The 27,646-nt window shown below is 48.0% G+C and overlaps 2 protein-coding genes across 5 annotated transcripts; both read right to left on the bottom strand.

Annotated features, from left to right (window-relative positions):
* Positions 1-129: 129 nt before the first annotated feature.
* RCN3 (reticulocalbin 3) lies at positions 130-10,608 on the bottom strand. The gene is made up of 7 exons (XM_019741627.3): positions 10,046-10,608; positions 9,388-9,635; positions 7,378-7,580; positions 6,134-6,306; positions 3,765-3,825; positions 978-1,177; positions 130-700 (listed from the first exon to the last, which is right to left on the bottom strand). The coding sequence occupies exons 1-7, from the start codon at positions 10,061-10,063 to the stop codon at positions 593-595; spliced, it is 1,011 nt and encodes a 336-aa protein (XP_019597186.1). The 5' UTR covers positions 10,064-10,608; the 3' UTR covers positions 130-592.
* Positions 10,609-10,751: 143 nt separating this feature from the next.
* FCGRT (Fc gamma receptor and transporter) lies at positions 10,752-20,486 on the bottom strand. 4 transcript variants are annotated; one of them, XM_019741625.3, is made up of 7 exons: positions 20,407-20,486; positions 19,523-19,609; positions 18,909-19,163; positions 18,513-18,788; positions 12,172-12,441; positions 11,301-11,417; positions 10,752-11,071 (listed from the first exon to the last, which is right to left on the bottom strand). In XM_019741625.3, exons 2-7 carry the CDS (start codon positions 19,593-19,595, stop codon positions 10,992-10,994), a joined length of 1,071 nt encoding a protein of 356 aa, XP_019597184.1. In that variant the 5' UTR covers positions 19,596-19,609; positions 20,407-20,486; the 3' UTR covers positions 10,752-10,991. The 4 variants fall into 4 exon arrangements, with proteins under 4 accessions (XP_019597184.1, XP_074172191.1, XP_019597183.1 ...); XM_074316090.2 differs by having other exon boundaries at positions 18,909-19,160; positions 20,407-20,484; XM_019741624.3 differs by lacking the exon at positions 20,407-20,486 and adding an exon at positions 20,059-20,365.
* Between the last annotated feature and the right edge of the window lie 7,160 nt (positions 20,487-27,646).

Below are 27,646 nucleotides of genomic sequence, written 5' to 3' on the forward strand. Positions count from 1 at the left end.
ACTCTTCAAATACTTTGTCCCCTCCTTCAGCCCACAGTCCCCCCAACTCCCAGCATGTTCCTCTCCCAGTCATAGGCCCCAATTTCTCCCCAAGGCTCCCATCACCCCCTCAGAGAGACACACAAATGATGAGGCCCCAGCACCGGATTTTATTGCCTCCCTGGCAGAGAGGAGGCATCCTGGGAATAGTGCCAGTGGCGGGTGAGTGCCAGGCTGAGGCTGGGCCAGGGGTGTTTCCTGCCTGTGAGGCTCAGATTTAGAGTTCCAGGTGATTAGTGGTGGCTCTTGGAGGCTGAGTTTGGGGGAAAGGGGCAGGCTGGGAGATTCTGCCAGTGATAAATGGGTGGTCCCTCATCCTTCAGGTCTATGAGAGCCCCTGGGGCAGGGTGGGGAGGGCTGAGAGAGGCTGTGGGGTCTCAGAGAGAGAATGTGACCCGGTGTGTCCAGGAGTTCGTGAGAGCCCAGGGGCAGGAGGACACCGAGGGGCTGTGTCCACATCCTGCAGGACCAGACATGGAGGGAGGACCTTGCCCCCTGGGTGTCTCCTCGGATCTTCCCATGGGGCCACGAGGCTGTGGTGAGTGTGCTGGGCTCAGAGCTCATCGTGGTGACGCGTCAGGTCCTCACCGTAGTTGGTGGCCTGGCTGCCCACGAACATGTTCCAGTTGCCCAGGATCTCATCTTTGCTCAGACGCCCGTCCTGGAGGGAGGGTCAGAGGTCAGTGGGGATGTCACAGGGCCCTGCATGTGAGAGCTCTCTCTGAACCAAAGTATGGCCCTCCAGATCTGTCCCCTTCCCTATGGGTCCCTCCCTGCCTCCCTTGGGTCTCTGGTTCCTCCCTTCCCTGGCCCCTCCCAGTATCTCTGTTCCTTTCTCCAGCCAAACAAGGACCCCAGCAGCTCCAGGCCCAACTCTTGGTCATGAATAGGCTGGCATCCTTCCCCCAGCGCCTGCTTGCACAGCCCCGCCAGGGCACCTTGTCCAGGTCACTCTCGTGCAGCAAGTGGTTGGCCTCCACCAGTGGCTGGTCCTGGGCTGGGGGCAGCACCCAGTGGCCGACCTCATTCCCATCCAGCCGCCCGTCCTTGTTCAGATCCCGAAAGTCCCGGAACTGCTCCCGTTCTGTCTGGACCCAGGCCGGCTCCTCCTCCCCAGGTTCCTCTGAGTACAGGTCCGCTGGGGTAGGGAAAAAGGGGCGTAACATCAGGGGCCACTGGGACCCATCCTGCGCTCCAATCTGGGCTCTGATGCTTACTGATCGTGAGACCCCTGCCACCCCCTTCACTCTGTTTCGCTTCAGTTTCTTCTGTTTAAATGGTATTAATAACAAAACCCGACTTACCGGTGATCATTATGCTTCATGTGAAATTGACTACACGTGACTGATTGATCAGTTCATTGAATGACTGAACCATCAATCAATTTAATTGACATCCACATGAAATACTGCGTACATAGTGTAGCACAGTGCCTGGCCCATAGGAATCTCTCCATATGGAGGGATGAGTGAAGACGTTTCTGGCGAGAACGCAGGAAATTCCATAATGCTACGCTTAGCTCACCTAACTCTAAGAAGTCGCTGGAGATTGTTGGTGCCTCTCCTTGTTCCAATTATTGGTAAATATTTGCAAAACTTTGTCCCAGGAGCTGGCTTGGAGAAAGTACTCCACAGATGGACTTCAAAGACATTACAACTGGCCAAGCCTTTTCACACCAGACACAAAGCCATGATAATTAGCACAGAATGCCTTTCTCCCTTCTGGGATCAGGTCAGGGACGTCATCTAGGATGGAGCAGGCACCATCAGCCTTCAGGCTTCTTCCCCTTTTTTTTTTTCTTTTTTTGTTTTTAATGGTGCTAAGTCATCATTTCTTATAGGAAATGATGGCAATGGTAAATGGGAATTAAGTGTGGGGGATGTTTCTTGTTTTGTTTTTTGTTTTTAATTTTATTTGTTTATATTAGTTTCAGATGTACAAAAATAACATAATGATTAGACATTTACACCCCTCACCCAAGTCTACTACTGTTAAGTCTGTTTGTTAACATTGTGGTAGAAAAGCACACAACATGAAATTCACTATTTGTGACATTTAATACATTCACAATGTTGTGCAACCTCCATCTAGTTACAGAACATTTTCATCACCCCAAAAGGATACCCCTTTTCAATTAAGCAGCTACCTCTACCCCACCCCCACCCCCAGCCCCTGGCAACCATTAATCTAATTTCTTTCTCTTTCTGTATAGATTTTCCTATTCTGGACATTTCATATAAATGGAGTCATACAATATTGTGGTCTTTCCCTCAGTATGATATTTTCAAGTTTCACTCACACTGTAGTATGGATTGGTGCTTCCTTCCTTTTTATGGCCCAATAATATTCCATTGTCTGGATTGAACACCTTTTCTTCATACACTCATCCACTGATGGGCGTTTGTGTTGACTATATGTGGGGAGTGCTCTATTACCCCCATTTACAGATGAGTAAACTGAGGCTCGGAGAGGGTTAGGGACTTGTTTACAGCCACATGGCTGGGAGGTGGCAGATGGGAACCAGGCGGGCTGGCTCTGGAGCCTGCACCCACCTCTCCCATCTTCCCTGACAACCCCCCACTAGCCTGGGTAAGGGCCCATGACACCCTCTCAGTACACCTCACTCAAGCCTTTCCCCACACCATTCAACAGTTGTAAAATTACATTTTGGGGGGGATCCTGGGGACCTACCCATGTCTGTGTCCCCAGAGCACTACAGGGACCCCATAGCCTGGACATTAGGGTGAAACCCTGGGATCAGCCTTCCTGGACTCAAGTCCTGTTCCACTTGACCAGCAGTTGACCTCAGTCAAGTATTTATCCCTTTGGGCCTCAGTTTCCTTATCTATCAAGTGGAATAATAATACCCATCTCATAGGGTTGATGTGGGTATTAAATGAATTTATAAGATGTTAACCAGTCACCACAGACTGTCAGCTATTGTTATGGTTCAACTGTGATGCGTGAGTTCTTTCTCACCAAAAAAACAGAAAAAAATTGTGCTTAAATAAAAATGTCCTGCCTGCAGGCTTATTCCATAAAAACATTCTAAAGAAAAATGTATTCAAACTTTAAAAACTTTCATGCTTACAAGCTTTCCCTGCAACTAATTTTTTTGCCCCCTGAGGGCAAGGACAGAGGTAGGGCCTTGGGGGATATTTTTAGAGGTATCACAAGGGCACCCTGACATCCCAAGTAAACAGGAGACATTTACACTTTGCTTTGTAAATGCAGGTTCAAGACAAGTTCCCCAACTTCCCACCCCAGGCAAATGCAGCCCGAGCCCTGATTTTGTAGAAACTTCAGACCCTCCCAGGAAGGTACTTGGTCTGTAATATAGTCTCTACTATATCCTCAACCACTAACATGCAGTAGGTGCTCAATAAATGTTTCCTGGTGCTGGCACACAGTAGGTATTTGATAAATGTTTTTTCGGTCTGGCACATAGAAGGTGTTCGATAAATGTTTCCTGGGCCTGGCCCATAGTAGGTATTTGATAAGGATTTGCTGGGCCTGGTATACAGTGGGTGATTGATCAATGTTTTTAGGGCCTGGCACATAGTAGGTGCTCAATAAATGTTCGGTGGATGCATTTATGAACTCAAACACTGCCCCTGCCTCACTTCAGAGGGCATTTGCTCTCTTACGGATGATAATGCATTGGGCTGCCATGTCGATTACGGAGGGGATAGGCGTCTTTGGGGAGGAATTCAGCTCTCACTCACCGATGTATTCATCCACTTGGATGTAGCCATCTTTGTTCTTGTCCAAGTCCTCCATGGTTTCCTGGGGAGAAAGAGGTATTGGGGCTGGCTCCCAGTGTGTGTGTGGGGGGGCTGGCTCCCAGTGGGGGGGGGCTGGACCCCAGGGGGCAGGATGTGAGGTTCTCTTGCGGTATCTCATTCTGGGGTGGCTGTGGGGCCAGGCATTGGGGCAGTCTCAACAGGGCCTAAGTGTGCTCAGAGGTAAGTGGGAAATTTGGGGGCTTTCTGGGATGGCATAATAATGAGGGCCCTACCTGCTCTTAGTGGGTGGGGGCCACGGAACCCAGATGTCCTGGTACACAGGTTGGTTTCATGCAAGGAGAGCCATTCTGCATCCCTAACAACTTTCTCACACCCCAGCCCACACTCTCCAAGAGCAAAAGTCTTTTTTCCTTTAAAAAGCAGAGCTTAGACCCTAACTCCATTTTACATATAAACATGACTACTTGATGGACCATTTTGACACATTCAATACGTCTGCTGTTTTTTCCTTCATTTCTTGAGCAAATGAACTGTTCTCCATTTTTACATTTAAACTCACTCATTGTAAGACCATGCAAGTATCTGACCCTCCACTATGTATTCTAGCAAAGTCAAGCTCCAACATTTTAGGAATGACATAAAATACAGGATGCTCAATTACATTTGACTTTCAGATGAACAGCAAATAATTTTTTAGTCTAAGTCTGTTCCTCACAATATTTGGGACATGCGTATAGTACAGGGTGCTGAGTTACACTTGAGTGTCAGATAAATAATTTTTTAGTATAAGTATGTCACAAATATTATGTGGGACATACTTATATTAACCCCAAATACTGTGTGAGATATACTTACACTGAAGAATTATTTGTTTGTATTATTTATTGTTACAAAGTCAAATTGAATGTCCTGTGTTATTTGCTACATCTGGTGACACTACAACACTTACATATTGAAATTCCTGTTATTTATTATAACTGACTTTCCTTCAGTTCCTCCTTTATGGTAAAATTTGGGCTAATATTATGTTTTGAAATCCTGTGTATGGGGTACACTCGCTATCCACAGATGTAGAGATGACAGCAGAGTTTAGACTATGCCTTGGCAAACTTTTTTCCATAAAGGACCAGACAGTAAATATTCCTGGCTTTGTGTGCTATACCGTCTCTGTTGAACTGACTCAACTCTGTAGTTGTAGCATATGTAAGCAAACGGGTGTGGCTGTGTTACGATAAAACTATTTCCAAAGCAAGCTGTGGGCTGGATATTGTGACAGGTACTAGTTTGCTGACCGACCCCCGGTTTAGACCATGGATTCAGCTGCCTAAGTTAGACTCCAGGCTGTGCCACTTCTCATCTGGGTGATCTCAGGCAAGCCATCTCACCTCCCTTTGCTTAGGGTCCTTATCTGTAAAAGATGACAGACCACCCCATAGGGTTGGTTGCCATGACAAGTAAATAGAGGTAATGCAGGTAAAGTTGTTAGAAGGGTGCCTAGTACACAGGATATGCTCAATCAGGGTTTGTTAAATAATCTCACCTCAGGAAAATAAGGAATTGTTATAATGTTATCTTCTATTAGAGAGGGACTTTGGGCCTTGCGTGAGTCTAGGGGTTTCGAGAAGCCTGGGTTAATGACATCTTTCCTTTCTGATCTCTATTGATCCAGTGATTCCATTCCTAGAAGTTTTATCCTCTAGCTGTATTGACAAGTGTGTGTAAAGTGACATAATGAGCATTTACCTCAGGCCAATTTTACAGTTTTACATGTATGAACTCTCTAGTCCCTATATAACCACGCTCGATGTACGGATTACTATCAGTACCATCATTTTACAAATGTAGAAATTCTGGTCCAGAGAGGTTAAGTAACTTGCCCAAGGCCACACAGACAGGATGCTGGAGAGCTGGGATTTGAACCCAGGCCTTCTGGCCTCAGAGCCCTTGATCCTAAAAGCCTTGCCATAGATCCTCAAAGTATCTTCAGAAATGGAGGCACAAGAAAGGGCTTACCTGTGGGGATGGGACTGGGGAGGGTGGGGAACAGCGTGGGGGAGACAGGAGGGAAGAAGATTGTTCACCTTTTTTACATCTTTCGGGCGTTTAACCATATCAATTTGTTACCTATTTGAGAAATACATATAATTACATTTTTAAAATAATCTGTGAAAAGTTAGGCATGGTAGAAGTGGGTGTAAATCCTCCCACTAAGAATGACACTGAGGGTTGGGGGGATTATGAGAGATGTCACCATTGATCTGCGTTTATGGCCTGAGTTCCCTAGGGAAGGTGTTGGAGGACTAGGTGACTGGAACCCCCAAGGTAAGCTCTGGGAGGCTGGCCCTTACGGCAACCACGATATCCCGCATGTGTGGGAACTCCTCTGGGTGCAAGAAGGCTGTCAGCTCCTCCCGACTGGCCATCGAGTCCCCATCCTGGTCAGCCACCCGGAAACGCCGCTCGTCCCGAGCCAGCATCTTCCTGTAGGTCTCTGCATCCTCTAAGTCATGAAATTCTTCACCTGGAAAAGGAGGGAGCTCGGTAAAATGTGCTTTCCTGGAGAGACTACCAGGCAGGTTGAGGAAAAAGACAAAAAGATCTAACTCAGGGAGGTCAGGGCAGAAAGACCTCCACCTAATTATACATAATATATATTCACTACTTGCTACCTTGTAGTGACAGCTTATTATATGCTAAGCTCTTTACCTACAATATTGTATTTAACCCTCACAACAAGCAAGTAAAGTGAGTTCTTTTGTTTATTCTCACTTTGTGAAGGAGAAACTGATGTCCAGAAAGGAAATAACTTGGCAAAGGTCATAAATCAGGAATGATAGACACTGGCCATTGGACCCCCAAGTCACATTCTGATGCAGTAGGTTATACTGCCTCAGGCTGCTGGACAGAGAGGAAGGGAAGGGCATTTTCAACAGAAGGAACAGTATGTGCAAAGTGTCAAGGTTTGAAGAATGTGGTGAGTTCAGGGAAATGGCAGAAGATCCATTTGGCTGGGGCAGATAATCCAGAAAAACCATGCTGGAGGGGTGGGTTATGCTTGGCTAAGGAGCTGGAACTCTCTCCTGGGGGCCCTGGGGAGTCATGGTGGGGGTGTGGGCATGGGCGTGTCAGGGTCAGCCCTGGGTGTGGAAAGATCCATCCGGGGATATATGAGGGACAGGCTGGGGTGAGGGTACAGGAGTAAGAGAACAAGAGCTGTGGGGGGCCCAGGGCTGGGGTATGGAGACATGGAGGAGGGAACCCTGAGATTCAGGGGTCAGGGTAAATGGCTTTGGGGTTCTCAGAATGAGAGGTCAAAGGTCAGATGGGGCATGGAAGGTAGATGTCCCTGGTCAAGGATCTGAAGTACCCCAGTCCCAGTACCCATAGAGGTCATGAGTGCCAGAAGGAGAAGCCAGAGATCAGAGACTGGGGATTTCAGGGTGATAGGGTCCAGGAAGTGGGTAGACCCTGATCAAGAATCAGAGGTCAAAGGTCAGGGATTCTGCTAATGGGCCAAAGGTTCTTAGGATGAGAGGGTCAAAAAGGTCAGGGTCAAGGTGTGTGTTAAGAGCAGGGGGGTCTCACCACCTACCGGGCGTGTAGTAGCCATAGGTGGCGTTGCGCAGCTCCTCCCAACCCACACGCCCGTCGCGGTCTGTGTCATACGTGTCCCAGGCTGCGCTCACCGAGTCCCGTATGTGTCGCTGCTGCGTGTGAGCGATCCACGCGCGGAGCTCAGCTAGTGACACCCAGCCGTCCCCATCCCCAGCGCGGTCCATGCGGTCCACGATGCGCCTGTGGACCGGGGAGGGGCACACGTCAGTCTCAACCCCCACCACCCCGGGATCTTTCCTTCGTGTAGGCTCTGCTCTCAAGAAGAGCCACGCCCCCAGTGGAGAACACCCGCATATGAGGCTGAAAATGGTCCTCGAGCTGCCGAGGAGGCGCATGTCAATCCGGACCACGCCCACCGCAGGGCTCCGCCCCCTCAGCCCAGACTCCGCGTGTCCAGAGAGGCGATCGCCCACATTCTGAAACCCAGCCAGCATACAGTTGGCGCTGCGGTCCAAGGCACGCTCGGATGAAGGTCCTATCACAGTCCAGGGACAAACCCTCCGCTCTGGTTCCGCTCCTCGACCCTGCACGTGCTCCATCTCTGGCTTGTCGGAGTTGGGGCGTCACACCGCGCCCCTGGCCCGCAGTACTGTCCCAAAACTCCCTTTGAACTACTACAGCCCCGGCCACATACACCCGCTACACCTCTCGCCCCATGTCCCGCCCCTCACCCCCGCTGCCAGTCTTAGGACCCTTCCTTCTAACCCCGCCTCCTCCCTAGAAGCGCCGGTCAATTTCGGGTCCCTTTCCCAGCAGTCCTGCCCCATGCTGCGTCCCACTGGTCCCCTCCTTTTTCCCAGCCGTTAGCTGGCACTGCCCTCTGACCATCGTCTGCAACCCCGCAGGCTCGGCCTCCACCACTCCCCCCACCCCCGTGCTCCGGCGAATCCTGTGCACGCCCCATCTCCTGTCAAGCCCCCAGTAGGCCCCACCTCACTTCCCGTTTCTCCCGCCAAGCCAGTTGGCTCCCAGGTCCCTCGCCCTTCCCCTCGCCAGGCCCTGCCACTGATTTGGATCCTCTCTCAACCGCTAACAGAGCGCTCAAGAAGCTTTCTTGTCAGTCACAGTTCCTAAGCCCCTGCGACCCAGTCCCCAGGGTCGAATCCGAGTCGGCCCTTCACACCGCTCCCGCGCCAGGTAGTCTCTGCTGGGATCAGTCCGGGGCTAGCTTTGTCCCCAAGTCTCACACCCTACCCTGAGGTTTGAGATGTTAAGAGCGTGGGCTCCACAGCGAGATATCCTAGGTTCAAATCATGCAGCCTCCTCTTACTGGCTGTGTGACTGTGGGCAAGTCACTTAATCTGTCTGTGCCTCAGTTTCCCCCACTGTAAAATGGGGATAAATAATAGAAAGTACTCCATAGCGTGGTTGTGGGAAATACATTAGTTAACCTGGCATTGCAGTACGTGCTATGCCAAAGGTGTTAGCCTCTCCCTGCCTTTCCTCCCCCATCCCTCCTTCATCCAACCCCATCCATGCACAATCTCCCAGCCAGAGGCCTGACCACCACTGCTATCTCCACCTTGATTTAGCCGCCATGGTCTCTTGTTTCCCACCTTGACTACTGCAGTAGCTTTGGCTCACTGCTTCTTGCTCCCTATAGCCTGTTCCCCAAATGGCAACCAGAGGGATTGTTAAAATCTAAGTCAGCTCATGTCCTCCTTCTCCTCAGAGCTCTCACTCAGAGAAAAACTTAAATCTTCACTGTGGCCCAGAAGGCTCTGCATGACCCCTTTGTTCCCTCTCTGCCATCACCTCCCACTCTCTACTCTCTCTTTGCTCACTGGGTTCCAGCCACACTGGCCTCACTGTTCCTTAAACACATCAGGCCTACTCCTGCCTCTGGGCCTTTGTACTTACATTTCCCTCTGCCTGGAATGCTATACATACACACATGGCTCAAATACTACCTTTTCCTTGAGGCTTCCCCTGACCTCCCTGTTTCAAATTACAACCCTAAATCTTCCCGACCCCATCTCTCTCCTACCCCAGACGGGCTTGGCTTTCCTCCGGGCTGAGCTGGTCGAATTCCTTGGCTACCTCTCGTCCCAGGAAAGCCTCATGGTCGTATTGGAAGTTCCCGTGGGCGTCATCATGAGGCGCCTCGCTCAGTGGGGCCGTCTGGTGCACCCTCCCCTGGCCATGAGGGCCTGCATCAGGGGACGGCTTCCCCTGGGCCCTGTGCCTGAGCAGCAAGAGCAACAGCAGAACTGATAGTCGCCACATCATCAGTCCCTGCGGAGTGGCAGAGACTAGGAGTCAGGGGTCACAGAGAAAAGGACAGAGACGGGACAGAGTGGGGGTGGGGGAGACCTAAAACAGGGCAGGGAGATGGTAACTGGCCACAAAATTTTGGGCTCAAGAAAGGCCGGTGATGGGGAAAAAGGAGCCAGGTTCTCAGAAGTAAAACCAGCTGTGGGGACGGAATCTTCTGAAGGAGTCCCAGATGGGTCCCAAAGCCGCAAGTGGAGGGGTTCAAGCAGGAGACGTGGCGCACTTCCCACGCAAAGTGTGGGACGGGGTGGTGGCCAGAGAGAAATCATGCAGGTTCCCGAGCATCGTTTCCAGCCTGGACCCTAGTCCCCGACCCGAACGGACCCGAACCTTCCTCCCTGGGCCAGCCCCCCGCCCCCGCCTCCCTTTACCAAGTTATCCAGCCACATTTCGTTCTCCAAGCTGTTCTCGGTTCTCCAAAAAACGATGCCCAATTTGGCGGCTCTCCAGCCAGGCCCCGCCTCCGGCAGCGCAGAGGCCCCGCCCTCCGACCAATGAGCACTCAAGAGGACCCCACGGGGCGGGGCGGGTGAAAGTCGGGCGGGCAGCGGGCGCCCCTCGCCACGTCCACAAAGGAAAGCGCGGCCAGCGAGGTTCCGCCGGTTCCTTTCCCAGAGCTGGCTGGGGGCGATGCCGGAGTGGTGCCGCGGGGGAGAACTACAACTCCCGGCAGGCGCCCTGCCCGACCACCTCCAGTGGTTCTAACTCCAAAGTCTCATGGGAGATGTATTTTTATCTCTTTCCCTTTGTCAGCATGGTTTAAGAAGGGAACCTAGGGGCCAGAGGAGACATCCGGTCCCCGATAGAGGGAACAATTCTCTTCGGCTCCACCAAGGAGTCAGGTCAGACGCCAGCCAAGAATTCCTCAAATGCCTGGCACAGTGTAGGCATTCAGTAAATATTTGTGAAATTTATAAATGAAAAATTCATCACTTGGTATATAAAATTGGCAGATTCCACCATGGCAACATATTAGCCTCAGGGGAGATTTAAAGCCCAGGGCTTATACCATTTATTTATTCCCCCCACCCATTCCCTTACCTCCGCGCTGAGAAAGTTGAAATGAGAACACAATGATTTGGGCCCATACTCATGTTATATGTGGAGATGGAAAAGAGTCATATATATCAGGAGGGGAAATTGAGGCATATCACAGGAGAAGTCCAGAGGGAGGACATCGGGCCCAGGACTCTTTCTGGAGGCTCAAAAATACCAGGATTCCAGGAGGTCTCACAGCATGAAAGGGACCTGACTACATTAGCTGGTAGCAGCCAGGATGGGGGACGATCAGGCAGTTGCTGAGAAGGCTTTTATGTCCTAATAGTCAGCATCCTTGGAGAGACCAGGAGTGGGCAGGAGGGTCCCTACATCATCTCCACGGAGAGAGATCCAAGGTGCTGAGGAAGGAGAAAGGGGGCAGGTCGGAATCTCTGAAATCCCCTAGGTCTCTGCCCCTCCTCCCCACACGTGTGTGCGTGTGTGTGAGTCTCTGTCCTACTCTGTGGGTTTCTGTCTCCGAGTCTTTGTTTACCCGCTCCAGTTCTTTCCCCACGTCTGTCTAGATCTCTGACCCCCTCTTTTGGGGTCTCTATCACTCTCTCTGAGGCTCTTCCCACTTCCCCATACCTGGCAAACCACTCCGCATCCTCCTCCACAGCAGAGCTCCTCCTGCAGCCATTGCTAGGAGCAGTAAGAAGCTGACGACAATTGCAACCACTGGCACTGAGGACTTGGCTGATGATTCTGCAGACAAAGAAATGCTGTGAGATGTTGAATGGACCCTCCACCAGGACAGGGGATTGGGAGTTCTCAATCTCTCCCAAACTCAGAGATCCCAGCACCAAGTTTTGGAGAACGCGTGTGGACAGAGGAAAGGCCAATCAGCTGGTGTTCTGGGTCTGGACAGAATGCCCCCAGGTTGGATGTAAGAACCAGCCATAGCAAGAGCGGTCTCAGTCACACTGGCCAAGGGACCTGTAGCAGCAGGGTGGATGGTATTAGAACTCGGAGAGGGGACTAGCTGGTTAGTTCAGTTGGTTAGAGCATGGTGCTAATAACACTAAGGTTGTCGGTTCGATCCCCACATGGGCCACTGTGAGCTGCGCCCTCCTAAAAAAAAAAAAAAAAAAAAAGAACTCGGAGAGATGGGGCAGGCACAGAGCAGTAAATCAGACCCAAAGCAGTAAATGGTCAGTGTTGGCGAGGACTGGCAGAAGCAGAACAGAAGGTGGTCAGACTTAGGGAGGACTGTCCATAGTGGTTAATAGGTGGTTAGACTCAATGAGGCCAGCAGCAGCAGCATGGAAGGCAAGGGATGATAAGCAACACAGGACCGAAGGCTGTGGAAGAATTGGCTCTAGCAGGGCACAAGGCAGTTAGACTCAAGGAGGACTGACAACAGAGGGGTGAAAGGTAGTCAGACTCAGGAAGGATTACTGCAGCAGAGGGACGAAAAGCAACCACAAACAGAGAGTATCGTCACCCAGGGGGACCTCACCTAGCTCCACAGTGAGGGGCTGTGACAGCCCAACGTGCTGCACCAGGCAGCGGTAGTGGTGCTCATCACCACTTTTGACTGTTAGAGAAGACCAAGCGTAGAAGGAGCCGTCGCCGTTGGGGCCAAGGTTGCCCTCACCGGAGCCAACTGCCAGCCCATTCCTCAGGAAACGCAGTTGCAGCTCGGGCGGGTAGAAGGAGAAAGCACTGCAGGTGAGCACAGAAAAGCCGGGGCTGCCTGGTCTGGCCTTCAGGCGCATGGAGGGTGGCTCTGCAGACAAACAGGCAGACAAGTCTAAGTACCAAGCCAACAAACCTCCCAGTGTGGGGCTGGATAAGGACATAGAGTGGCCTCCATTCCCTCCCTTCTACCCAGCAAGCCCCACCATGTGCCTTGCACTGTGCTGAGCCTGAAGATTATAGTGGTAAAGGGGGAAGGACCTTCCGAAGGGGACAGGGACCCAACCTATCCACTCTGAGGGTATCCATCTCTCATCCATTCCTTCCTACAATTGACATGTACTGAGCATCTACCATGTTCCAGGCATTCTTCTAGGCACTGGGAACACAACAGTAAACAAGACAGACAAAAGTCCCTGCCCTCATAGAGCTTATGTTCTAATGAGGAGAGAGAGACAAATATTTGTGTACAAATAAGTGAAAGGGAAACAGACTCTGAAAGTGTAGTGATGAGGGAAAATAAGACAGACGCGATAGTCATTAAAAAGACAGTTAAGAGAGCTATCATGAACTATTTCATGCCAGCACATTTGAAATTTGAATGAACTGGACAAATTCCTGAGAAATACAACTTCCCAAAACTGACAAAAGAAGAAATTAAACACTTGAGTAGTACAATAGCTATTTTAAAAGTTTAATCCATAATTTAAAACTTTTCAACAAATAAAATTCCAGGTCCAGATGACATCATTGGTGAATTCTTCAAAAAAAAACCTAAAGAAGCAATAATACTACTCTCACACAAATTCTTCCAAGGAATAGAAAAAAAAAGAAACCATTCCCAGCACTTTTTATGAAGCCAGAATAACTTCAAGAAATGGAATTTAATTTTGAGTCTGTTTTCATGAAAATACTCAAAATCCCTAAACAAAATATTAGCAGTTAATATAAAACAATTTACATTATGATCAAGTGAAGTTTGTTCCAGGAAAGCAAGCTTGGTTTAACATTTGAAAGTTGGTTAATATAACTCACACAATTAGAATAAAAATAAAAAAGCAAGTAGTCATTTGATAAAATTCAGCACCACTCAAAATAAAAAAATAAAACAAAACCAAAAATCTTAGCAAACCAGGAGTTGAAAAGAAACTTCCTTAATTTGACAATGGAAATCAACCAAAAATCTGTAACTCACTTAATACTAATGGTAAAAAGTTGAATGCTTTCCCTGTGAGTTTGAGAATACAAATGTTCATTATTGCCACTCTATTCAACATTGTACTGGGGATCCTAGCCAGTGCAATAAGAAAAAAATAGCATTAAAATAGGAAAAGAAAATAAGTAAAACATGTCAAAGATGACAAATGCAAAATAATCTCTAAAAAATTAACAAAAATAAGTGAATTAAGCAAAATTTCTGGGTACAAGGGAAATACCAGGGTGCCAAAAAAATGTATACACATGACTTGTATTCATCTTTTGCTATCAGTATATATTGAGTATTACAATTTTAATAATTTTTTCCTTTCTTAAAATGTGTATACATTTTTTTGGCACCCTCTGTATATAAACATCAACAGTATTTCTATACACTAGCTACAAACAGTTAGAAAATGAAGTTTTTAGAATTACCACTTAGAGAAACATCAAAAAATGTCTAATACTTAGGAATAAATTTAACCAAAGAGGTGCAAGACGTCTAAATGGAAAACTACAAACTATTACTGATAGAAGTTAAAGGATATCTAAACAAGTAAAGGGATATACTGTATTCATGGGTTAGAAGATTTAATATTGTTAAGATGTAAATTCTCCACACCTGATCTATAGATACAATTTAATTACTATCAAAATACCAACAGGATTTTTTTTTTTATTGGCAGAAACTGACAAGCAGAAATGCACATAGAAATGCAAATAACATAGAATAACCAAGACAATAAAGCTGGAGAACTTAACTACTAGAAATCAAAACTTTCTACAAAGTTACATTAATCAAGAGAGTGAGGTAGTGGCTCAATTTCAATCCAACAGATCAGTGGAATAGAGGAGACTGTCAAGAAGCAGATCCATACCTAATTTAGGAAAAAGGCTCCACTGCAATTCCGTGGGGGAGAGGGGATGAAGCTCTTGTAACAAATGATGCTGGGTCAACTGGATATCCATGAGGGACACATGAACCTCGATCCCTTTCCTTATACCATTATACCCAATTAACTCAAGATGGATCATATAGCTAAATATGAAAACTATTTATCAATCAAGCTTCTACAAGAAGACATAAGAGAATACCTTCATACTTTGGGAGAGGGAAGATTTCTTAAAGAGAACACACAAAAGAGCTATAGAATAGGGGCTGGCCCGTGGCTCAGGCGGTTAGAGCTCCTTGCTCCTAATGCCGAAGGCTGCCGGTTCGATTCCCACATGGGCCAGTGGGCTCTCAACCACAAGGTCGCCGGTTCGATTCCTCAACTCCTACAAGGGATGGTGGGCTGTGCCCCCTACAACTAGCAACGGCAACTGGACTTAGAGCTGCACCCTCCACAACTAAGATTGAAAGGACAACAACTTGACTTGGAAAAAAGCCTGGAATCACACACTGTTCTCCAATAAAAAAAGAAAAAAACAGAAAAAAGAAAAACAAGAGCTATAAGATAAAAGATTGATAAATTGATCTTCATCAAAACTGAGAACTTTTGTTCAGCAAGTTTGCATTAAGAACATGAGGGCCGGCCCGGTGGCTCAGGCAGTTAGAGCTCCGTGCTCCTAACTCCAAAGGCTGCCGGTTCGATTCCCACATGGGCCAGTGGGCTCTCAACCACAAGGTTGCCAGTTCAATTCCTCGACTCCCGCAAGGGATGGTGGCCTGTGCCCCCTGCAACTAGCAACGGCAACTGGACCTAGAGCTGAGCTGCACCCTCCACAGCTAAGACTGAAAGAACAACAACTTGAAGCTGAACAGAACCCTCCACAACTAAGATTGAAAGGACAACAACTTGACTTGGAGAAAAGACCTGGAAATGCACACTGTTCCCCAATAAAGTCCTGTTCCCCTTCCCCAATAAAATCTTTAAAAAAAAAAAAAAAAGAACGTGAAAAGCTGCAGACTGAGAGAAGTTATTTCCAATAGAACCATCTGACATATCCAAAGGACTCATATCCAGAACACACAACAAACTCTAATAGAAAAAAGACAAAAATTCTGATTTAAAAATGGGTAAAGGATATAGTCATGGGATATAAAATACAGCATAGCAAATATAGACAGTGGTATTATAATAGCTATATACAAGGTCAGATGGGTAGTAGACTTGGTGGGGTTATCACTTTCTTAGGGGTGTAAATGCCTGATCATTATGTTGTTTCGTACACCTGAAACCAATAAAAAATGTTAAAATAAATAAATAAACGGATAAAGGAATCAAAAAGCCACTCCAAAAGTGGAGACATCCAACTGGCCAATAATGTGAAAAAGTACTCAACATAGCAAGTCATTAAATCATTTATCTGATTTTATCAAATCATTTATCGGATTTTCGTTTATCATCAGATAAATGAAAAATGCAATCACAATATGATACCACTACACGTAACCCACCAGAACGGTTAAAATTAAAGACAGCATCAAATTCTGGCAAGCCTGTGAACCAATGGAATTTATGTACATGGCTGATGAGAGTATAAAACTGGTGAGAAAATGTTTAGTACCACCTACTAAAGCTAATCTTATGCCTACACTATGACACAACAATTCCACTTATGGGTGTTTAGTCAAAATAAATGAAAATACAGATTCATCAAAAGACATGTAAGGGGCCGGCCCGGTGGCTCAGGCGGTTAGGGCTCCGTGCCCCTAACTCCGAAGGCTGCCAGTTCGATTCCCACATGGGCCAGTGGGCTCTCAACCACAAGGTTGCCAGTTCAATTCCTCGAGTCCTGCAAGGGACGGTGGGCTCTGCCCCCTGCAACTAAGATTGAACATGGCACCTTGAGCTGAGCTGCCTCCTGGATGGCTCAGTTGTTGGTTGGAGCGCGGGCTCTCAACCACAAGGTTGCCAGTTCAATTCCTCGACTCCCGCAAGGGATGGTGGGCAGTGCCCCCTGCAACTAAAATTGAACACGGCACCTTGAGCTGAGCTGCCACTGAGCTCCTGGATGGCTCAGTTGGTTGGAGCATGCCCTCTCAACCACAAGGTTACCTGTTCGACTCCCGCAAGGGATGGTGGGCTGTGCCCCCTGCAACTAGCAACAGCAACTGGACATGGAGCTGAGCTGTGCCCTCCACAACTAAGACTGAAAGGACAACAACTTGAAGCTAAACAGACTCCTCCACAACTAAGATTGAAAGGACAACAACTTGACTTGGGGGAAAAAAAAAAAAAAAAAAGTCCTGAAGTACACACTGTTCCCCAATAAAGTCCTGTTCCCCTTCCCCAATAAAATCTTTAAAAAAAAAAAAAAAAAAGACATTTAAGAGAATGTTCATAGCAGCTTTACCCTTAATAGCCCCAATCTGGAAATAAACCATTCACTGATAAACTGTGGTATGAACCAGGCAATGAAATACTACTCAGCAGTAAAAAGAATAAACTGCTGACAGACGGAACAATAGTCTCATGACACGAGCTTGAATGAAAGAAGCGAGACACAAACAAGCACATGCTCATAGCTATGAAGTTCAAAATCAGGCAACACTGTGGTAATAGAAGTCAGGTTAGTTGTTACCCTTCGGGGAGGGGGTATGCAATGGGAGGGGACACAAGGAAATCTTCTGGGGTGATGGAAATATTCTAGATCTTGATCCGGAGGGCAAGTACATGAGCACATATAAAAATTAATCAAGCTATGTACGTTAAGTAGGTAAGTTACACCTCAATAAGAAAAAATTTTAAATTAAAGATATAGTAATGATTGAATAGACAAAGCAATGGCATGAATGACAATAATAATAGTGGGGGCACACTTTAGTCAGGGTGGTCAGGGAGGGCCCTGCTGAAGAGCCCCCATCCAAAATCAAACCTAAAGGCATGAGAAGAACCCAATCATGGCAGTATCCCAAGGAAAACAATCACAAGCACAGGAAACAGCACGTGCAAAGGTCCTGAGGAGGGAAAGAATCAGACATGTTGGAGGATCGAGGGAAGGTCACTGGAGCAGGGATGTTGTGAAATTACAGTGGCGGAAAGCAGCCAGACCATGCAGGGCTTGTGGGCCACAGAGTAGAGTTTGGGTTTTAGTCCAAGACTAGTGGGAAGCTATTTGGATTGTTTTAAGAAATGGCAGGATGGTTGCTCGTTTACATTTCAAAACATGGTCTGTATTGAGGGCAGAGATGGCAGCTGGAATTGCAAGGTAGGGGGGACACTGAGGACAAAAGAGCTGTACTGTGTTTCCCAGAAAATAAGACCTAGCTGGACAATCAACTCCAATGTGTCTTTTGGAGCAAAAATTAATATAAGACCCAGTCTTATTTTGCTATAAGACTGGGTCTTACAATATAATATAATGTAATGTAATATAATATAATACTAGGTCTTATATTAATTTTTGCTCCAAAAGACTCATTAGAGCTGATTGTCTGGCTAGGTCTCATTTTTGGGGAAACATGGTAATTCCAGCCCTTGAGAATTCCCCAAACATCTACATCATTATAGCTCAGAGTGACATGTGCTGTAACAGAGGTCACACAAGGCATTGTGGGAGCCCCAAGAGGCAAGTGAAAGCCTCATGGGCCAGAGAAATCTCCCTGGCTGTGACACCAGTGGAACTGGAAGGAAAATGGCAGAAGGGAAGAAATGGGAGGGTTGGCATGAGCTCAAGGAACTCTAGGTGATTCCTTCTGGCTGAGTGGGGCAGATGGAGAAATGTGAGGCTGAGGAGAGGGACAGAGGCCATGCCACACGGGGTCTCGATGCCAGGGTGAGGGGCTTGAGTTGTGTTCTGAGGGCTCTCGGAGCCATGGGAGGGCTGTGTGCAGGAGAGGAGCAGGGTCAGCTCTGGGGTAGAAAGACCCTCTGGGATGTGTGGGGGATAAGCTGCAGGGGGGAGATTGGAAGTCAGGAGGCCAGGCAGGAGGCTGGGGAAGAGGACGAGGCCTAAGGTGGGGCCATGGGGAATGGAGAGATCCACTGGGGTCAAGAGATTCTTCCGGAGGTTGCTCACCCTTCCACTCCAGGTTTCCACGGCCTCTCTCCAGATGGCCCAGCAAGCGCTGGGGGCAGGAGTACAGCAGGAAGGTCTTCTCCTTGTTGACCGCCTCTGCCTGCTGCATCCACTTGTCACTGATGGTCTTGGCCTCAGGCCAGTCTCCAACCCAGGTGCCCACCTTGGGGTCAAACTTCATGAAATCCTCGCCATTCAGGGCAAACTTGGCCACAGGCACAGAGGTATTGTCAGGCCCCAACTCACAGCCCAGCAGGCCCTGCAGGGTGTAGGAACCTGGGGTACCCACACACAGGTGAGCATGGCCCAGGAGCAGGGGCCCACCCCCTTGTCGGTCAGACCCAGGAGTCCAGCCCCCAGGTCCTCAGCCCTCAGACCCAGGAATCCAAGTCTTGCCTCCTTCCTCCAAGACTGTGAGAGCTTCCAGGAAAAGCTTCTGCTTGTTCCTCAGGTCCGTCGTCTCTTTTTCCCAATACCAGGACACCTGGTTTTCCCAGACCCAAGCCCCGTACGGCTCAGCCTGGGCCCGCAGGTTATTGTAGCTCAGGTACTGCTGTGGACCCAGCCAACCTGATACCCAGAAGGCAGGGGTCCCCGGGGCAGGGGAGGACACCGAGGTGAAGTGGTACAACAGGGAGCGATGGCTGTCTGCTGGAGAGAGACAGAGGTGAATGCAGCAAATGGGGCCGGAGGTACCTAGACAGGGAGCAAGAGAGACACCCGGAGAGAGGAGCGACTGGACCCCGGACAGAGGGGACAGACTCTGAGAAAGTGGGCAGACTCAGCTATGAGAGCACAAAGACTCAGAGAGAAGGGGACAGGAATCTGGAGACAGGGGAACAGGTGCTTCCCAGACACACTGAGCGAAGGAGGAGAAAATAATAAACCAAATGAAACACGGGGAAGGAGAAAACGTTGGCTCGACGGAAACCTCAGATTTCGCTTTGTCCTCTCCTTTCGGCGGGTGGCACCTCCCTCCGCCCCGGCAGCCCCGACTGAGCACCTCTCACCTGCGCGAAGTGTCCCGGGCAGGAGGAACAGCAGGAGACAAAGCCCCCAGGGCAGTGGCCGGGGGACCCGCATCCTGAGAGGGAGACCTGGGGCGGGAGGAGGCGCGTGACTCCTCCGGACCCCCGGCCCACGCCTTCCTCCCCCAGCTCCGCTGGGCTCCGCCACCACGCCGACGCCTGTGGGTGTGGGTTCGCGGCTCCTTCCAGGAGAGTGACAACAATGCCCTACGCCTCAATGAACTTTCACCCCTTAATTTGATCCATGTTGGTTAATTAATTACAGAGCCTGGATAGGCTGAAATTTCATTTTCGGAGCTCATCCCCGCCTCCTTCTCCTCCTCCTCTTCCTCTTCCTCCTCCTCTCTGGGACCCGGGAGTCCCGGCCCCAGCCCCTCCTCCTCCAGACCCAGGAGTCCGGGCCCCCAGCCCCTCCTCCCTCAGACTCGAGAGTCCGGGTCCCAGACCCTCCTCCCTTGGCCCCAGGATCCCGGACCCCAGCCCGTCCCCCTCGGGGCCCGGGCCCCAGCTCTGCTCACAGCAGCCGCGATCCCTTCCCGCCTGCAGCCCCAGCTGGCTCCCGTGACTGGAGACCCCAGTTCCTCTCTCACATCCTGTCCGGAGACTGTTCCCCGACTCCGGGAATATACAACTCCGCCCCCCAGCTGCAGGGCACACCCCAGGCCCTGGGCCCAGACTCTCTGAATATGTCTCTGCTGCTCTCTTGAAAACTTTCGTCGTTTTTTTTGGGTCTCTTTCTCTGTTGTTGTTGTTGTTTTTTCATTTTGAGGGTATCAGCCAGCCAGCGAATTCATGACAAAGTTGGGAATAGAAACCAGCACTATCAGAGTGCAAAATTCGGAGGTCTCTGTGGGTCCCCTTCTTACCTCATTTAACCTCCACAAGGCCTTCACTAGCTCCTGCTACAAAGAAAGGTCTCTAGATCCTGTGTTTCCTTCTTGGAACCCCTCCCCCAAGTGTCGCCTTAAAGTGCCCCTGCAGTTCCTTTTTTTTTTTTTAAACAAAATATTTTTTTTGTAAAGTAAAAAGTTTTGTATAAAAGCATTATAGATGAAAAGCTTTATTTACATTTATTAATTCAAGGTCCAATTATGCACCAAATACTGAACGGGCACAACAGGCTGCTGGTGCAAAGCAAAATGGACAAAGATTCCCCTTCTACCAAATGATGTGATGAATGCAAAACAAAAGCTTTTATACAACTATTATGATTTAATCAATAGAAATAAAGCGTTGTATAGTAGAAATAAATAAGTAAAATAAAGCAGAGGGGGTGACAACACATGAAATCTGCCCAAATACCAAAAGGGCAGAAATATTAATAAACTGGAAAGCCACCCATCTCCAAAAAGACACTTCTTGTGGTTCTAAAGTTGCTTCAAACCTGAACACAAACGCTGTGCCTCGCTTATAATTTCTTCACGAAAGCAAAAACTGCAAAGAACTGTAGACTAGTATTAGTATCAATTTTCCATGCAAAATGAACAAGAATTTATTTGAAATATCTTACATTGTGAACTGAAGTAAACTTGACAAACTACCATTATACTGAAGTTTTGTACCATGAATTCAAATCAGCCTATTTTTCCCCCTTTTTCTGCCTCCCCCTATCCCCACTTCGGTTCAAGCTGTTGTTTCTCAGTCTAGGTGTGTAGGACACAGCTCCCTAGCATGCTGGTATTATGGGTGCTCTCCCTTCCCCCTGGCCCCCCAGGCTGAGGCAGTCGGTTGCTTGTCATCAGTCGGCCGTTCACAGCAGCTCTCTCTGGCTGCGGGCTACTCATGCTGGCCACCAGTGGCTCATGGCAGCACATGTGGCCCAGGGCAGCACACAGGAGCCCAGCTTCCAGGGAAAGCTGTTGTTCACAATCTTAGCTGTAGAGGGCGCAGCTTACTGGCCCATGTGGGAATTGAACTGGCGACCTCAGCGTTAGGAGCACAGCGCTCTAACCACCTGAGCCGCCAGGCCCGCCCCAAATCAGCCTATTTCTGAAGCTTTTCCACCCTCATTCCCTACGGATGTCTTTTATACAGTGACCTCAAGTGTAGTATTGCCCACAAGCCTTTGGGTAATGAGTCCTTGTAGTTCTTTAATGTCTTCTGATAGGACCTCCGCAGCACAGAGTCCCAATATATGTTACTACACTTTTATAAGAGTGTAGTAACATATATTGGTATCTGCAGGGGGGTCCTGGAACTAATTCCCCCATAGATACCAAGGCACACCAATGTACTACTATCAGGCTTAGAGGCCCCCTCCAGTCACCCACCCCCAGCCCACACTCCTTCTATACTGCTTCCATTCATTTGTTTTATTTTAAAATGCACAAAACATAAGATTTATCATTTAATGATATTTAGTGCAGTCACAATTTTGTAAACCATCACCATTGTCTAGTTCCAGAACTTCTTCATCACCCCAAAAGGAAACCCCATACTCATCAAGCAGCCCCTCCTCCTCCTAGCCCCTGGCAGCCACCAATCTGCTTTCCGTCTCTATGGATTTACCTATTCTGCACATTCATACAATATTGTGGCCTTTTGTGTCTGTCTTCTTTCACTTAGCGTATTGTTTTGAAGATTTAACCATGCTGTAGCATGGATCAGAACTTCATTCCTTTTTATGGCTGAATAATATTCCATTGTTTGGATCTATCACCTTTTCTTTATCCATTCATCCATTGATGGACGTTTTGGATTGTTTCTACTTTTTGGATATTATAAATAATGCTGCTATGAGCATTATGTATGTTTTTTGTTTTTTTAAAACAGCTGTTTTCAATTCTTTTGGGTATATACCGGGAATGGAATTACTAGGTCATATGATGTATTAGTCAGGGTTCTCTGGAGAAACAGAACCAACAGGATGTGTATATACATATATAGAAAGACACTTACTTCAAGGAATTGGCTCACATGATTGTGGAGGCTTGCTGAGTCGAAAATCTGATATGGGTGGTGTGCAAGCTGGGAATTCAGGAAGGAGCTGCAGCTCAAGTCCAAAAGCAGGAAGAACTGGGAAGAGCTGATCTAGCAGATGAAGTTCAAAGGTATGTGCTGGCAGAATTCTTTCTTGCTTGGGAGAGGTCTGTTTTTTCTTCTATTTAGGCTGTCAGCTGATTGGATGTGGCCTACTCACATTATGGAGGCCAGCTTCCTTTACTCAAAGCCCACTGATTTCAGTGTAAATCTCATCCAAAAACGCCCTCACAGAAATATCTAGAGTAATGTTGGACTAAACAGCTGTGCACTACAGCCCAGCCAAGTTGACACATGAAATGAACCACTACCGATGGTAAATTTGTGTTCGACTTATTGACGAACCTCTGTTGATTTTTGTTATTCTCTCTGGGTTCTGCTAGGATATTCATAGACCCACCCGAAGGGGCTGCGTATAATGACACTGAAGGATCATACTTTCATGTCCTGTGAGCCCTATTACAGCACCATTAGCTCTTTCCTAAAATACACTGAGGAACCTGCCATGCCCAGCTGTCCCTTCTATGTCCCTTGGGATTCAGATGTCTCTGAGACACTATTCCAGCAGCCCCTGGGCTCTCATTTTAAAGGCCCTCAGGACCCTACTATGATGTTCCTTAGACCCTGATATAAAGTACCCAATATCCTGTGACAGTGCCCCAGGACTCTGTTATACTTTTCCTTGAAGCTTGAAAACCATCACCCTAGGGCCCCATTGCACCCCTCATGACTGTTGTAATAACTCACTTGAACTCCAGTGCCCCTGAGTCCTCCGGGACCTTTGCCAGAGGCCCCACCCTGTCCCTGGGTCCCTGATAATCTCAGGCCCCCACCCCCATGCTCCTTGCGTCCCTATGAGTATCCTGAGACACAGCAATAACAACTTTAGGAGCCTCCACTAATGTCCCGCAGAGTGGGCCACCCCATCTCTGGGATCCTGCTAAATGAGTCCTGAGACCTCACAGAATGGCCGCAGAGGGCCCTCAGCCCCAGGCCCCTGCTCCTGCCACCAAACCTGTTTTAATTCCTTCAGTTTTTGTTGTAAAGCTGAGTGGGGCTCCCCAAACCCACGCCTGGGTTCTCTCTATTATTGTCCCTTACCAGGCCCTGTCCAATGAAACATGTATAAACAGACACAAAGAGATAGGTAGGTAGGTAGGTAGGTAGGTAGGTGGGTGGGTGGGTGGGTGGGTGGGTGGGTGGGTAGGTAGGTAGGTAGGTAGGCAGACAGACAAACACATAGATATACAGAGAGAAAACTCAATAGGAAAAAAAGAAACAATTAGACCTTCCAGGACCTGCTATAATATCTCCTAGCCTGTAAGAAACCTTCCACATTTCCAAGGAACTTGCTATCATGCCCCTTCGACCAACTAGATTGCTGCTCCCTCATCCTGGAGGTCCCCACCGTAAGGGAACCTACTAAAAAAATGGCCCTGAGATCCCACCCCATGGCTCTGTGTGTCCCCTTATAGATGCCCTGGGTCCTCCTCTAATGGTTAAAACACACCCCTAGGATTCTTCTCTATTGCCCAGGACCTTAAAATAATGCCACGAGAGCTCTGATGACAAGTCCTTGGGTTCCTGTCCCCATACTCCCAGGAGGTTAGTGCATTGCCCCTGGGCCTTCCCAGTGTCCCCACGTCTTCTAAGGCCCCAGGTCCTACTGTAATGCTTATGTTTTGCTCAACTGTTCTTCAGGTCCTTCTTTACCCATCTCTGGATATCTCCTCTAGGTGTCCTTTGTCCTGCTACAATGTCCCATCGGCTGTCACTTCAACACCTCTCAGCACTCTATAGCCCGTTGAGTTCTTTGATTCCTGATAAAATATGTCCCCAGACCCTACAATATTCCCCCCCTGAGCACTCAGAAGGTCCCCTGGATCCTGCTGAAATGGGTGCAGTTCTACTTCATGTAATTAAAACGGCTTCGGGGTGTCCCCTCTAAAACCCTCTGGGTCCTGCCAGGACCCTAGTATAATGCCTCTTAGGTCTACCATGAAGTCTTTAGGTTCCTGTTAGAGTCCAAGGGCCTGCTATTCCGTGTCCCCAGAAACATCAGTGTCCTACAGGGGGTTCTGGGAAAATTCCCGCAGGTTTTCACCCAGGCATCCTGGGATCCCGCTTCAGCAGCCATCTGCAGGGCCCTGGATCATTTTATTAGTGTCCTATGACTGCTGTAACCAATTACCACAAACTTAGTGGTTTAAAACAACACAAATGAATTATTTTTCAGCTCTGGAGACCAGAAGTCCATAGGGCTGGTTTCTTCTGGAGGCTTCCGGGGAGAATTCATTTCCTGGTCTTTTCAAGCTGCTTGGGGCTACCTGCATTCCCTGGCTTATGGACTCTTCCTCCATCTTCAAAACTAGCATCTTCTCTCCTCTTTGACCCCTGTGTCTGTCCTTATACCTCTGACTCTGATCCTTTTGTATCCCTCTTATAAGGACCGTTATAATAACATTTGTCCCACCAGGGTAATCCAGGATCATCTTCCCATCTCAAGATCCTGAAATTAATCACATCTGCAAAGTCCCTTTTATCATATATTATAAAGTCATATATTCACAGGTTTTGGGGGAATAGGGCGTAGACATCTTTGGGAGACCATTATCTAGCCTACCATAGTCACAGAGGATGCCCTCCCTTGCCTAGTGGCAGGACCAGTTACTAATCCTTTGGGTGCAATGCCAAAGGAAAATGTGGGGCCCCTTGTTCCAGTTTCAAGATGGTTCAAGCACAGCATTAAACCAAACACAGGTCCCTTTCGAGCAATGGCTCAGCCTGCGAGGGGAGCTCGCCCACGAAGGCACCTTGGCCGCTGGGGTCCGTGCACCATAAATGGCCTCAGTCAGCTCTGATTAATGCTTCCTGAATTGCCACCTTAACATCCACTCCTTCCCTCTGCACCTACACTGTAGCGCCCCCTACTGACCCAGGGAGGCAATCACACCTAAGTTCAAAACCAAATCCTACCTTTTCTAGGTAGGCTTCTCTGAACCTTGGTTTCTTTGTGAAATGGGGATAATTGTGCTTTCCTCAACAGAGAGGCTTAAGTGAGTCAAGGCTTGCAAAGGGCATATAGTAGGGCACAGAAGTAACACTTACTCCCCTAGATGCTTCCCGCTCATCCCAGGCTGCTGTTAAGGTCCTCCAGTTCACTCTAGATACTAGTAGGCTCTCAGACACCAAGCCCTGGATCTGTCTTGCTCACTCTTGCATCCCAAGAGTCAGCATAGTAAATATTTGTAGAATGAATGATGGCAATAATGAATGACCCTGGGCTGGTTTGCTACATCCCTAAAACTCTTCTAGAATGGCATTGGTGTCCTGTTAGAATGTTCCAGAAGAGTCTATACCCACCGTGAAATGATCTGCAGGTCTGCGCACTCATGCGTGCACACACACACATAGAGGTCACTCCAATTTAATTTGCCTAGGCTCCCCTCACAGCCCTCAGGACCAGTTAAATGAATTCAGGTGGCTGCTACACAAATAATACCCATGGGCCAGCTATCATGTAACCCAGGTACTGCAACCACCAACAGGGAATATTACAGGACCTGAGGTCCCACTATAATCCATGTAACTATGTCCTGTTCTAATAGGACTCCCCAGGGGACTGCAACAGTCATTGTCAGTCTGGCTGTAACAGAATTTTCCTGTGGTCTGCTACGATAAGTGCAGAGCCATGATACATTACGATACCAAGGGCCACCCTGTTTTCATGTCATAGTCCTGATGCCTGCTGTCCTCGTAAACTCAGGGCCCTTCTATGAAACGGTGCCTGGAGCTAATTTCCCTGTGAAATGGCAATGCCACTGGGGCCTGTTACAAGAGGCATACGACAGAACATTCCAGAAGCACACTAAAATAGACTCAAGATCCCGTGACAAATCACCAGGGTTTGCTATATAATAAACCCAGTATTCCACACCATATAAGACCTCTGGGGCCTCCTGCCAAACACTCTTGTCCTGGGCTTGCCTGAAGCAGGGCCTGCTATACCAACTACCATCAGGCCTTTCTGTAACAATAGGCTCAGGGCTCCAACATAATTACCATATTTTGTCATGTATAATGTGCACTTTTTGGGCTAAATTTGTGAGGGTAGTACTAATTCCATATCTATATAAATATTTTTAATTCTTTTATTTATGCTTATGAGTTAAAAATGTAACTCTAAAAATCAATAACAATGTCCATATGCAAAATAATACCCTGGAATATGATAATTGATTTCGTTGAACTTACAACAAACTTGCGACGATGAAGAGTTATTGGCCTTCTATGATGCGTAAATATCGTAAATTTGTTACCAGTACATAAAATTTCTTGTACCTTGTATCTGTTCTTGTGTTTTGTAATTATGTGTTATATAAAATTTCTTGTACCATAATATGTTAAAAAATAAATGCTAAAATTCCTTTGTAATACAAAAAATAAGTACCTAAATGTAAACAAATAAAAATTTGAATTAAAAATTAAAACAGGAGCCGGCCCGGTGGCCCAGGCGGTTAGAGCTCCATGCTCCTAACTCCAAAGGCTGCCGGTTTGATTCCCACATGGGCCAGTGGGCTCTCAACCACAAGGTTGCCAGTTCAATTCCTTGAGTCCTGCAAGGGATGGTGGGCTCCGCCCCCTGCAACTAGCAACAGCAACTGGACCTGCAGCTGAGCTGCGTCCTCCACAACTAAGACTGAAAGGACAACTTGAAGCTGAACGGCACCCTCCACAACTAAGATTGAAAGGACAACAACTTGACTTGGAAAAAAGTCCTGGAAGTACACACTGTTCCCCAATAAAGTCCTGTTCCCCTTCCCCAATTAAAAAAAAAATTAAAACAAAAGATTTTTCCCCCTGAAAGTTTGGGCCAAAAACAGGGGAGCGCATTATACATGGGAACCCATTATACACAGCAAAATACGGTACTTCCTTTTTGACTCAGTCCCAGTTGTTCCAAGATTTGTGCCTGAGAAGCTGAGAGCCCAAAGAACACACGAGGTGGCTGAGTGCGAGACATAGGTTTATTGAGACTTACTGACCGGGGAGAGTCTTCGCGGGTGGCCAGCCGGAGAGGTAGCGCTTTGCACTGAGGCAGAGAAGAAGCAAGGTTATGCAGGTACA

This window comes from Rhinolophus sinicus, chromosome 8, assembly GCF_057876585.1.
Source record: "Rhinolophus sinicus isolate RSI-liver-muscle chromosome 8, RSI-T2T, whole genome shotgun sequence".
NCBI lineage: Eukaryota > Metazoa > Chordata > Mammalia > Chiroptera > Rhinolophidae > Rhinolophus > Rhinolophus sinicus.